This window comes from Dermacentor variabilis, chromosome 3 (assembly GCF_050947875.1).
Source record: "Dermacentor variabilis isolate Ectoservices chromosome 3, ASM5094787v1, whole genome shotgun sequence".
Taxonomy (NCBI): Eukaryota; Metazoa; Arthropoda; class Arachnida; order Ixodida; family Ixodidae; genus Dermacentor; species Dermacentor variabilis.
Genome location: NC_134570.1, coordinates 15,827,989 through 15,841,828, shown reverse-complemented (window position 1 = coordinate 15,841,828; position 13,840 = coordinate 15,827,989). Strand labels below are relative to the sequence as shown.

General features: G+C 42.2%; 1 protein-coding gene across 1 annotated transcript in view; it reads right to left on the bottom strand.

Annotated features, from left to right (window-relative positions):
• Pis (phosphatidylinositol synthase) overlaps positions 1–13,840 on the bottom strand; it is a 27,046-nt gene extending 13,206 nt beyond the window's left edge. The window contains exons 1-5 of the mRNA XM_075684285.1: positions 13,658–13,840; positions 12,810–12,944; positions 5,097–5,250; positions 2,064–2,145; positions 319–400 (exon numbers count right to left, since the gene is read on the bottom strand). Of these exons, the coding sequence (XP_075540400.1) occupies positions 319–400; positions 2,064–2,145; positions 5,097–5,250; positions 12,810–12,944; positions 13,658–13,697 (493 nt within the window). The 5' untranslated portion in view covers positions 13,698–13,840. The remainder of the gene's footprint in view (positions 1–318; positions 401–2,063; positions 2,146–5,096; positions 5,251–12,809; positions 12,945–13,657) is intronic.

Sequence of the window (13,840 nt, the reverse complement as noted above, 5' to 3'; positions counted from 1 at the left end):
GTGCAGGACAGGAGTAATTGTAGGTTGCAGGGAGAGGCCTTCGTCCTGCAGTGGACATAAAATGGGCCGATGATGATGATGACGATGATGAAATAAAACTGAAAAACATCTAGCTCTTGTGTCATGCTCACTCTTGCAACAAGTCCTGCTGGTGTTGCAAGGGTGTTACATTCTGAAAGATTTTACGTAAGTTCACTGAATTTCAAGGCTTAATTATTTTGGCTCACAAAGCTGCAGCAGCACCATCACTGCTTTCGAGAAGCCCCAAAATCATGCAAACACTGTCTAGAGGAGTATGCTAAACCAAACTGTGCTCACCCAATGGACCTTCAGTGAAGTGGAGCAAATAGAGGCCGCCATAGAATGCCTCGTTTCCCACACACATTGTGAACAAGATTGGCTAGAACAGAGATAAAATTATGATTATTTTCATCAGCTGAACATTCAGGAAAATACAACTCAAGTTTGCTCAAATGAAGCAAGAAAAAAATAGGTATGCAGTCAGAAAAAGTAATTTGCAGAAGCATCTGTTCACAATTGTTCACAATCTGAAAGGCAAATGCTGACAGGCCGCAATGGTCCAGTGGCTAAGGCGTTCTGCTGCTAAATACAATGTTCTGGGCAGCTGCATTCTGAGTCGGTTGGAATGCAAGAACACTCACAGGCCCTTGCTCTTTGTGCATGTTAAAGAATGTCATGGGGTTAAAATTGACCCCAGACTTCCACAGCCTTTACTACAGTGTGTCTCATAGCTCATGTAATGCTTTGGAATGTTAAAACTCACATTATGAATGATTCAATCAACAGCAATGTTGATATCCATCTTGGTGGTTGGAATCTTATCCTTTTGTGAATGTGTATAATGCAAATTATCCTCTATATCCCACATGTGAAACTTACCAATCAATATTCATATAAAATAGCTCCCTCATAACGAACTGGACATTCAATACATTAAAGTCAAGACAACCACTCCCACTACCATAAATTTGCTTGCATACTACAAACACAGTGTTCAAGGGAGCTTTTTTTAATTTTTTCTCGACATGCCTTTTTGGAGGCATGCATAAAGAAATTTTTGTAAGCGCATCAAAGCAAGATCCTACTGAGTGATGCTGCAAAGCTGTTCAAACTGGAGGAAAAATTACTCTTTATCACACATAGTTTTGGTTTTAAAAATTTATTCCTTCCTTGCTTTTTTCTCCAATGGAGATGACAACCTCATATACAGTGGAATCTTGTTAATACAAACCCGCTTCATTCGAACTTCCGGTTTACTTGAACTGACTGCTGTGGCCCTGACAAAATTATCTGTATTTCAATGTGAAAAAACACTCTGTAATCCAAGCACATAAGCGTTTGCAACAGTTAATTTGAACATACCGGGCTGCCGACCGTGCTCTCATCAGCAATGCAAGTTCACTTAGACTCAGCACTGCAGCTGCACACCAACTGCTGCTCCTGCCTCTCATTGCAAGTGCCGTATTTTGGGGCACCAAAAATTTTTAAAATAAATAAAAAACAGATCAGTAAAATCGGGCTTCAAATTATATGTGAAGTTTGCCATGAGGTGTGGCTTACAGCAGCAAAAATTTTGCCTAGAAGTCCGGAAATCGTCACCCACGCTAGCTCAATGCACATGCGCCATTTAGCACAGCGCTGCACATATGACCCCCATTTCAATGGGCTTCCTTTAATTTGAACTTGATTTAAATCGAACAAATTTTCATTGAGTTTGAATTATCAAGATTGAACTGTATAACAGATAGATCACAATAGTTTAATCTTGTTACAGGTGAGCTTGATAACCTTGAGCTTGATAGGTGTTTGTGATAACCGGGTTTGACTACATATAACAAATTATTTGGCATCTCTGTAGCACACAAAACTATACCAAGTTACTCTATACATGGGCACTAGTACAAGGCCATCTAAAAAACAAATTTGGTGTTTAATGTTTGTTGCTGCATTCATTGATTGATCAATCATTCCATGCAGTGACGGCTGCATAATAATCTCCATGTCCTAAACAATGTGAAAAAGCAATGTTATTTACAACTCACCTTGTTGGTGTAGTACAGTTTCATGATGGGGTTGTCATTAGCATCCAGGTTCTTGTGATTGTCCTTCCCAGACAGAAGGGACCTTGAAAAAGATTAAGGCCATTCAATCCAAGTGATCTAGCCATATCAACTACCAGTCTCTAATACAAAGATTGCGTATTCAAGGGATGCTGTCTTACAAAAGACTAGCCAATAAATACAGTATACAAGTGCCAGTGGAACTGTTCAAAAGCGAAGTTATTAGAATACATCTCATCTAGGAGAACAAATCCAACACTACTCAATCAATGACATACTAGTCAACTACAATTTCTGGCACTATGATTCAGCCAAATTCACCAACAACCAGCAAAATCATGATGGTTCTGCCTTTAAAGGCCAAGTGTGACAAAATGTTGGACCAGGTACAGAACGTCATTTTTATAGCATAGATGCAAAGCAGCCTCCATGCAAAATTTTGTGTTTGAAATGCGAGCAGATATATCACAAGAAGCTTGTAAATAGTAGATGCTTTAGATGCAGGAATGAGAAGAAAAAAAAGCACTGCCATTACCACTTGCCAGAAGTGATGCAGAACACTGAACACTAGAACAAGCACCCACCTGGCCTGCAGTCCTACAGCAGTGTCCACTGGCACAGTACTGATCTATGGGCCACCAGCATTGTCTGCTCAGGCCACAAACAACATGTCACCTTCTGTCTTGTTCTGTCTTGGCTGTTGGCTATACATTACGGACTAAAATCAGACTAGCATCATGGATGAAATCCCAGCTTGTACTTACTTCTTAGACTTTACACTATAAATGTCTCTAACATGCAGCATCCTCTTCAGTACACCTACTACTTCATAATTTGAAGCTAATCACTGTGTGTTTAACACCTGACTTTTTAGCTCCTCTGAAGTTATTTTGTGAGACTGTGTGATGTTCTTTTAAGTGCATTTTTGTATTATGCTCATGTTTTTGTCAGTACCTGCATCTTCCCCTTTATCCACACTCTGCATTTAGTGTGGTAACTCAAACTTATCTTTTCTGTAAACATTCATGTTTCGTGCAGGTTACTGCTGCCTCTCATTTGCTGCACTGAGGTCGCTCTTCAGTGTAGCACCACTTTCAAATCATCTGATTCATGTTAACACATCAGCCAATGCTGCTGAGGATAAGGTGACAGAATTAACGAGACTGACACCTGCACTGGGGCAGCTGCAACAGGGAGCCATTTGTAAGGGCCGTTTAAAATATTGACAGCTTGATGACCAAGCTAAACTGTGATATGAAGGCAAGTGAAAGAACTATCAAGACTGTACGCCTTATTTCGAATTTTGAAATATGAAGGCAGCTCTGATAAGTCCCAGCAAGAGCTATGGCTGGCCAGCCAGACAAATGCGAGAGTTGATAGTCATCATAGGAATTTTTTTCCCTTCATTTCTACCCTCCTAAGTGCAAGCTTCACAACACAGCATGAAACAGAGATTGATTGACAGAGAGGAGGAAGCCCGGCCAACCTCACTGTAACTGTCCAGTGCACAGCTGACACCTGCGCATCGGTCAGCAGTATGGGGGAGGAGAAGAGGCAGAAAGATGACACGGACAGAAAGAGAGGAGTAGGGGTACGACTAATGAAAAATTTTGAAAAACAAATCACATATTGTTTGATTCAATTCGGTCCTCGAATCTGAATATCTTTTATTAGTTCTCAAATACTGCATGCTATCGACTGTACAGAATAAGAGAGGAAATTGAAGCAAAAACAAGGTAACTTTCATTCCATTCATGGTGGACATAATGTACTATAGCACGGTGCATCGTTCAGGGAGCCAGACTTTTCCGGCTAAGCATGATCACTCAAAATAAAATGTTATATAGACATCACATTCAGCAGTGGGCATTCTCTGTTACTATCTATAGATACACTTGTGACCTCTCATGGCATTAAATATGCATATGCTTCATTGCACCATATTATTGCTACAATCGCGGTACCAACTGCCACGACCATTCAAACTAAAGAAAAAGCTATTTCTTTTTTGCTCTACCATTGCCACAGGCAGCAGGCATTTATAATTTGGCCAGGAAAGTACAGACATATTAATTGGCTAACAAGGCTGCCTTTCTAAACATTATATGACAATGTCTGACTGTATATGCTCTGAAGAGCCCCAAGTTTGTGGACAAGCTGCTTACTGAATTGTTCCTAATGCTCCGTGTGCGCTTTAAATAAGGCATGCATTATAATGTCCAGTATATTGACAGAAACTTTCAAATCTTGTGAATATCAGGATGTTAAAATCGTTTGATATAAATGGGAAGAAGGCTGTACGTTATTCTCAAACTATTCAATTCTATTCACTTTTGGCCTATTCAATTCCTATTCGATATGATTTTCTACTAGCACCATTCAATAAAAAATGTATATTCAATTCAGCCTCAAAAACTACTATTCCCACGCCATTTGTGCGCTATAAGAGAATGCGCAAAGCTGGCAGCTCTGTTGGCATAAGCTGCTCAGCAAACGCTAAACGTGCTCAGTAGAAATGTAGAAAGCAACAAGTCCCACCGTGCCTGCTACCTTGCGGGGTAGAACAATTACTACAATGGGCAATTACAATGTGCAGTATGATGTCACAACAACCAATGAGTACACATAAGTTTGCAGCTTAAGCCACACTGCCCTTCGATACAATCAGGCCTTTCTTTTTTGTGCCAAAGCTGTAGCTTTGAAAATGAATAACATATTTTTGTGGGTTCCTTTCAGTTTCAGCCAAAATCACTGTTACACCTGACAACATCTCTGCTTTTTATTTCGCTTGAAGGTATAATTGAATTTCTCCGTTACTTTCTTTCGTTCATTAATACTTCTGTGAGAAAAACCAAACCTTTCTCTTGAAGAGTTAAGTACAAAATGTTTGTACTTTTACAGAGGAAGCACACAATGCTTGAAGAACACAACAGCACCTATGCATGTCCTCAACATAAAATTCAGCACAGTGTACACACTTCTTGGCAACAGGGACCGTATACTGGAAAAGCTCACGTGTGCAGATGCAGCCAGTGGCTGGCGACGTCAATGGCCATGCTGAGTTGAAACCAGAAGGTGTAGCTCGGGTAGAACTGTGCCAGAATTACAAGCAGGCACATGGTGCCGCAACGGTCTGTGAGCTGGTCAAGCATGGCACCAAACTTGGTACCTGTGGGGATGGGTCACACAGAAAGCACCATTGCACAGTGCCAGTGCATTTTGTTTTATACACAATGAGAGACAGCTTAGGTAGCAATTCCTGCAATAAATATACAGAAAGAGATATCCTGCTCCTAAGCATAAGCACATAATGTCAGAGATACTCCAGGCTCTTGGAGTTATCTTTACAATCTTCAGTTTTATTTATTACTTTCTTTTATCAAAATTTTTTTTTTACGCACGCTGCATGTTAGTGCGACCAGGTCAAGCCGGGGAGTACTCTGGCCATGGCATACATATTGCAACTCATACTGAACATGATAGTGCATACAATGCTCAACACAATCTGAACAACACAAGTGTATAAATGTATTACAAAAAGCATGGCATGTACTGTTAAGCAAATATTGTTTTTCGGAAATCAGAATTAACTGCCACACAACAAGCACACTGCAAGTTACCAGTGAATACTAGCCATCTCACATTTGCACGCAAAAAGAAAGATGCGGCAAATCTGGCCTTACTGCATAGCTTTTAATGTTCTGGAGTACCATCAGTAGCTACATTAAAATAAACCATTTAGGTGACGTGACCCTAGACATGTCAATCGTTAATCATTTCAGCGTCACTGACGTACAGGTATGTTTCCACATTCCTGTCTCACCAGATTCCTTTTGTCAGACAGGAAGGTTAGGATCAAAAAAGAGAGCATTTGCAATTATCAGTGTCATTTTTACGAGAATAGAGAGTTTTAGAATAGGGGCCCCAAACGTTTTGGGGCCCCAAAGAAATAGCGTCGAAGCCACTGCGCATGCGCAAGACGCAAACTCCGTTTGGGTTTTGCGTTGGGAACGCTATTTCACCGATTTAGCGGGAGCCCAAATAGCGGCCCCAAAAGCTTTGCGTCGGCAAACATGGCGGCACCCATCGAAGCGACGGCTCTAACCTAGCACAAAACTGGGTTCGATTCGCGGTAACGCGTGAAGTTTGCAAGCTAGGAGAAGTGAGTGCTGTTATCGCTTTCTCTCAACTAGCGTGTGTTATAAAGATTGACTCATTAGACGCCGCTGATTTTGAATTCGATTGTGGATTTTATGACTCGTAGGCCTAACACGGCTAAGATTGGCTGGTGAAGGCTAGTAAAGTTGGTTTGCTCAAAACTAAGCGCAACTAATTGTTTGCTGCTTACAGAGAATAACCTCTAAATTGTACTTAAACGCGAATACACGCAAGTAAAAATTATTATTCCTATCATAAAATGTTATATTTTATTTAATTATTTCTAATAGTTTTTCTTTGACGCCGTAGTGGCGCTGTCAGAGCAAGACGATATCCGCAAACGTCAAACCCTATTCTAAAACTCTTCACTCCTACGTGCCCCAACGCTAACACCCGCAAAGCTCTTTGGGGCCCCAAACTATTGGGGCCCCTATTCTAAAACTCCCTAATAAACTGTTGTGCTTGTTTTATAATATCTGAGAAATTAAAAAAATGACATGAGAGGTGTGTCAACTCTGAAAAAAAAAATACAAACACTAAAAGCAGTGTCGAAGCCAGGGGAGGGGGGGGGGCAGCCACCCACCCCCCCGCTAAATTTTTTCAGCTGGTGCCCTGTTCCCTTTTATGCCTGGCACATCGCCTATGAACAAAGGCACATATCCTTCAAACGCACTTCCTAGACAAGTACATAATGGTACACGCCTTCAGGCAGACCTAGAATTTGCTCAAATTAATGTACCAAGCATGGGAAACTTAACCGTGAATAATGGAACCTTAGCCCCCCCCCCCCCCGAGAGAGAATCATGGCTACGCGCCTGACTGAAAGGGTTAAATGAGAATCTATCTGTCACACATTAAACTAAGCGTGAGTAATGCTTGCTGACTGATTGACTGATGATTTTGTTTTAATCGCACAAGGGCCAGTTCTGGCCAAAGAGCGCCAAACACGATACAATGAGCTAACAATAGTATATGAAGTCTAGGATGTACCATGGCTGTAAGGGGGCCTAAATACAGTCAGTGTGTAATTGCGTAAAATATATATGTGCAAGAAAGATGACAATGACAAGCGAGACTTTTATGACCATAGGATATACATTGCAAAGTGATCAAATGATAAACATGCAGAGGTATGGAAATAGCACTAAAGCCTTTCCCAGGTCCTTGAGCGCAAGAACCAGCAAGCACATGCTCCAAGACTATTTTTGCAGCAGAAACGCCCAATAACAGGCTGCGCTACAGATCACTTGGGTGTCCAACTTGCAGTATACTTGCATCCTTTAAAAAAGCTAAGGTTGATTTAACATGAAAGGGCGGGCCATTGCTAAGGAACATTGCTGGCTGTGATGGAACTTGTTGATGGCGTAGTAAACGGGAGTGTTTTTTTCTGAGAGCATCTAATTTACCACATTCCAGCAACATGTGCAGGATTGTCAGCATCTCGCCACATTTACTACAGGCAGGTGGCTCATCACCACTCAGCAACTACAAGCGTGTACCATATATGTGGCCAATTCTCAGTTGACAGACGGTAACCTCGGTCCCCAACTGTGGTTTAGTGACGTGCAGCTCATTGGATGTTTCAGCTCCTAAGCCTTTTCCGCAAGAGAGGTTTCCAGTCTATGGCAGGGATAGCTACACAGATGTTGGTGGCTTCAGTGGCCATTGATGTAGCAGTTTCGGCTGCAAGCATACTGCCCTCAATACCTCTATGGCCAGGTACCCAGCATATTGTGATTTGCTGGTTAGATATATACACTGTGCACAGAAGCAAATAAAGATCATTAAGCATGGGATTTTTGTATTTAGTGAAGGACATTATGGATCTTACAACACTTAGTGAGTCGGTGAATATAGCAGCATTTTGTATCTTTGTTTTCTTGATGTGTTTAACAGCGGACAATACTGCATACGTCTCAGCTGTGAAGATACTCATTTATGGATGTAAAATATTTTACTTTGATTATTATTATTAAAATAATCGACTATGATTCCACCTGCTGCATAACATACACCTGCATGTGACTTTGATGCGTTCGTGCAGTATTCGGACCAGGAGTACTTCGACTGAAGCTCCAAGAAATACATTCGTATTTTGATCTCTGGGGAGCGCTTTAAGACTTCTAGAAAAGATATGTCATATTGTACCACCTGCCACTCCCAAGGCGGTAACAGCTTGGCTGGAGGCATTAGGCGATTTTCGAGAAGTGGGACATCCATTTCTTCGCTCAGTTCCCTCACACACACTGAGAAAGGCTGTCTCACAGAGGGTCGATTATGAAAAAATGTAGCATACGTCATATTAACTGTAGTATAACAAGGGTGTTCGCGGTTGCAGTAAGCATTTAGAAGGTATCTGAAGCTAATGTATGTTCTTTGCAGACTGAGTGACTACTCACTTTATTCTACATATAGACTTTCAATAGGTCATGTTCTGATGGTGCCAGTGGTCCCAGATGATGGACGGGATCTAGCATTATTAACGCACTTGGCATGCCAAAGTGATATGCCACGGCACCATAATCCAGTCATCATTAGATGAGACTCCTGTGGAGGTTCATCAAACACTTTTTTCACTGCCCAATGTCGTATGTGATAAAATTTTCAGTAGGTTCATTGCTTTTAAGCATTTTGCCTCAAGATGTTTTATGTGTGCTATGAAAGTCAGCTAAGCATCAAGTATTATGCCTAAAAACTTGTGTTCTTTGTGCACAGCCATTTCTTCTCCACACAGTTCTACACTTGGATCTGGAACCAGGCCTCTATTTTTTATGAAACGAACAAACAAACTTTTGTGGAGGTTAACTTTAAACCTGTTTTCGTCTGCCCACTTAGAGATCTTGTTCAAGCCCTGTTGTGCTTATTTCTCGCACACTACAACGTTACAGGATTTGAAAGCTATTTGATGTCTACATAGACGGAACAAGATATAACCGGTGGTAATGAAGCACCGAGTATCTTCATCTTAACGATAAAGAATGAGCAGCTGAGCACGCCTTCCTGAGGTACACCAGTTTCTTGTATAAATGGACTCGACAATACATTGCAGTTTTTGACATAAAAGGTGGAATTTGACAAATAGCCTGCTACCATGTTTAGAATGTTTCCTCAGATGACTATTCCCAACAGGCCTCGCAAGATTCTGTAACGCCACGCTGTGTCGTATGCCCTCTCCATATCGAGAAACATTGATAAGAAATGTTTATGAACAAACGCATCCTGGATATTTCCCTCAATGCACATGAGATTATCATTTGTGGACTGACCCTCTCTGAAACTGCATTGGAAAGGCTCAAGTAATTTGTTAAATTCAAAGAAATTTAGAAGGCGACGATTTACCATTTTTTTCAGAAACCTTACAAATGCAGCTTGTGAGAGCTATCGGGCGATAACTTGATACATCGGATGGATCTTAACTTTGTCTCAAAATTGGAATAACAACAGCTTCCTTCCATGAGCATGGTAGGTATCCGGCAGCCCAGATAGAGTTAAAAAGTGCAAGAAGTGCCATCAGTGTGTCAATGTGGAGGTTTTTAACCCTGTCATACATGATTCTGTCAGCCCCTGGTGCAGAGCTGCTGCATACCCTCAAGACAGCTCTCAGCTCGGCCATATTAGAAGGACGGTTGTACGGTTCATTTGGTCGGCATTTACACACTAGTGGCTTAAGTTTTGCTGGTTCTCTGTGTTTAAGGAACGATTTTGAGTAGTGTATGGGGCTTGATACACACTCGAAGTGTTTCTCTAGGGCGTCAGCCTGATCTTCCAAGGTACTCCCTTAGTCATCAACTAAAGGCAACGGGTGAATTTGCTGCCCCTTCAACTTTCTGAGGCCACTCCAAACTGTCGCCTCCTGCGTGTAAGAATTTATGTTGGAGACAAACTTCTCCCAACTTGCCCTCCTAGCCTGCCGCCGCGTCCACCTCCCCTTTGATTTGATGTGTTTGAAATCAACAATATTTTTTGCATTTGGATATCGGCGCAGCTTTCCCCATGTCTTAGTCTGTTTCTTCCACACTTCTCTGCACTCTTCATTCTACCATGGTACACGCTTTTTACATGACTAACCCTTTCTGTCTGGTATAAACTTTTCTGCAGCATCAATAATAAAAGCTGTAAAACATGCGAATGTGTCAACAATACTAAAATTCTTGATAAAATCTCGTGCTAAATAGGTTGATTCTTTAAAATGATCCCAATCGGCGAAGGCTAGCTTCCATCTAGGGGCATGCAGAGGAGACTCATATTGCTTGATCATGTTCAACATTATTGGAAAATGGTCGCTTCCACAAGGATTGTCAATAACATTCCATTATAGGTCGAGAAAAAGAGTGGGTGATCAAAGCGCTAAATCGATGGATGAGTATGGATTATGTTGTAGGCTGTAATAGGTGGCCTCCTTCTTAGTAGAGGCACGCACCAGAACTTATAATGAAGCTCTCTATGAGATGACCTCTAGCGTCGCACTGGGAGTGTCCCAAAAAAGTATTGTGAGCATTAAGATCCCGAGAAGCACGTAGAACTCTGGCAGCTGGTCAATGAGGCCATAAAAATCATCTTAGTGAGCTTAAAATTCAGAGGAGTTTATAACAAGCAGACAGCGACCAATCAATTAAACATGAATGCCCGAGCTGCCTTGAGTGGTGTCCTTAGTGGCAAATGCTTATAAGCAACAGACTTGTCCACGATAATTGCTACACCACCAGATGAGGCAGTAGCCGCATCATGGACTTTGTGAAAGATGGCATATTGTTGGAGAAAATTTGTGTGTTGGTTTCAGATGTGTTTGCTGAATACACAGCACCTTTGGATTATATTTATTGAGTAGTTCTCTGATATTGTTGAGTTCACAGAGGAGACCTCTTACATTCCATTGTAGTATATGTGTCTCCATAGTAAGAGTAGCGTTTGTGCTGTGTGTTTAGGAAACGAACATTTGCTCATGGGGCCTTTTCCATACACCCTGACGCAAGGTTTGTCTTTTTTCGAGTGCCCGATACAATCACGCCGCTCCTTGAGCGCTGACTGCGCAGTCACCCTCGGTGTTGTTTCCATCACTTCTTTAGAGGCACTGGTCTTGTGCTCATGCGAGTAGTTTGTTTGCTTCAAAAGCTTCAGCTCAAACAATGCGACCTTGGATCTCACGAGCCCGAAGGTTGATGGCTTGTCCTTGGATGGCGGAGCAGCGCCGGCCGCATCCGCCAAGTTTCACTTTGATTGTTACAATCTCTTTCTCTTCTCCAAGACAGGTAGGACTGCGAGTATGTGGCATGTTCACCATCACGATTGACACAGTACAGGGTGTTTTCACATGTTTCGGATGAATGGTCACGGGAACTACATTAAGCACATGTCTGTTGGCCTCAGCAGTACTGTGGACTATGGTCGAATCGTTGGCATTAGAAGCATCACAGAGGATGTGGTACATATGGCCTGACGTGGATCTTGACGTAACCTGCCTCAATACTCTCGGGCAGTATACTCGAACCAAAAGTAGGGATTAGGTGCTTGGTTTTGATCTCGTTGCCCTCACGCCTTATCTTAATTCCTTTAACTTTAATGACATTCTGTTCACTTCAGCCTTCTAATACTTCAGCTTCAGTCAGTTCCATTAGGTCCTCAGCGGAGACATCATGGATGGCGTTCATGGTACAGTGTGGTGATACTGTCAATGGAAAGTCCCCGAATGACAATAGGTTAGGGAGTTTGTCATGTTGTTTTATCTCTGAGTTCCAAGAGGAAATCCCCACTTGCCATCTTCATTACTTTATAGCCTCAACCAAGAGCTGCAGTCAAACATTTCAACACAAGGAATGGTTGGATCATACTCCCCATCTTTTCTGGTTGATCATTCTGTATCATGTGAAACCACGGGAAGTTTTGTTTCTAGTTGCCAAAAAACTAAACCACTTCTTCGGTGCACCCTCGTTTCTGAGGGTGATCAGGAAATTTTGGAAAAGAAATCTTCATAAGTGTAATTCAGATTTCGGCAGTAATGCCAGCCACCCACCGTAGAGCCCATCAAGGGGATGCCTAAGGACTTGTAAGAAACAAACCTGCAAACACCAACTGCACGTTTCTGCTATAACCAAGGTTGGCTATCCCACAATGGGTTAACCCTTGCTGTCTGGAAAAATTGGAGGATGAAGATTAGAAAGCAGGATGGATAGGAAAATGTAACTACCGATTTCCCCGGGTGGGTCAGTCTGGGGTTGCCATCTACGTGAAGCGGAGGCCAAAGAAGTGTGTTGCCTCCGCCAAGGAGCCTTAAAGGTCTAAACGCTCAGCATCGGCTCAACCCTCAGGATCCCCTTTTCGCCAGACCTGGCTAAGCCATGCACGGTTAAACGCAAGGAGAGTCCAACCCTCGTGTGCTCGGGTACATGGTGTCACAACAAACCAAGCGCCTTGCTGACGCAGACGCCCCTGCGGGGGTTAATGCTCACCATGGTGCTGACCAGATAGGAACATAAGTGAAAAGGCAGAAGGAGAAATTACCAGCAAATGTAACAGAACCATTTCCAGAACACATATCAGCATCATGACATGTTGTCCAACACGTTCTCTTACTTTGATTGAACATTCTTGCTGCGTGGCCATCAATGCAGTCCAGAAACGCACTGACTCCATAGCAAATTGATGCAACAAGGCAGTTTGTTGGCATGAAGTAAAATGACAGGAGAGCCAATATGATGCGGCCATATCCTGCAAGGCAATAAATCATACTAATTAAACGCTGTCCACTCACTAACAAATGACAGGCGTAGTACCGCTCACACGTACAGGCCACGGTGACGCAGTTCTTTATTATTTACTGCAACGATGTAAGTCAATATTTGTTTTTATATTTTTTTTATCAAGCAGAAGGCGCCATCATTAACCACAAGTTCGCAACAAGTATTCTGTTAAAAAACGGATATTTTTGCACATGAAGGGCACAGGCTCAGACAGCACTCTACATGCTTGATAAAACTATTTACTTAAACGTTCAGGACCCTCCACTGCACAGGCATAGGTCACGACCTCAAGGTATAATGAGATTTAAACTATCGCTGCAACAAATATATACCGACGCCGTCCCCACAAAAGCGTCCCACTACTTGAAACGATATCAGTGGCAGAGAACTCGAATTTATTTACTATTTTTTTACGTGTTTTTCCAGTTTAATTCGTGCAGGTCCATTCAGACAAAACTGAACTGCGAGCTCTGACCACAAGTAGCCTCACTACTTTTAAGAATTCATCACAAATTCGCTTTACCGTCTTGGAAGCAGGTCAGCTATAGAAACGCGAGATAAAGCGTGAACTGTGTGCGGGTGGTTCACGCACTCTAAAATCGCATGTTCTTACGGTATGCTCACTAAAAATCTGCTCAACGATTATAAGCGTCATTAGAATTTTTCGGGTTTTTTACGTACCGATGATGTTCGGAACGAAGAGGAAAATATTCTCAGTCATCTCCGAAGTGCTACGGGAACACAATAGCACGAAACGTGACACTTGACACAAACACGACAACGCTGTACACGAGTGCGACAGCCAACGCTTTCTGGTTCTTTATTCTATTGCTGAACAGCGGAGCAACTACATAGCAGCGGTAT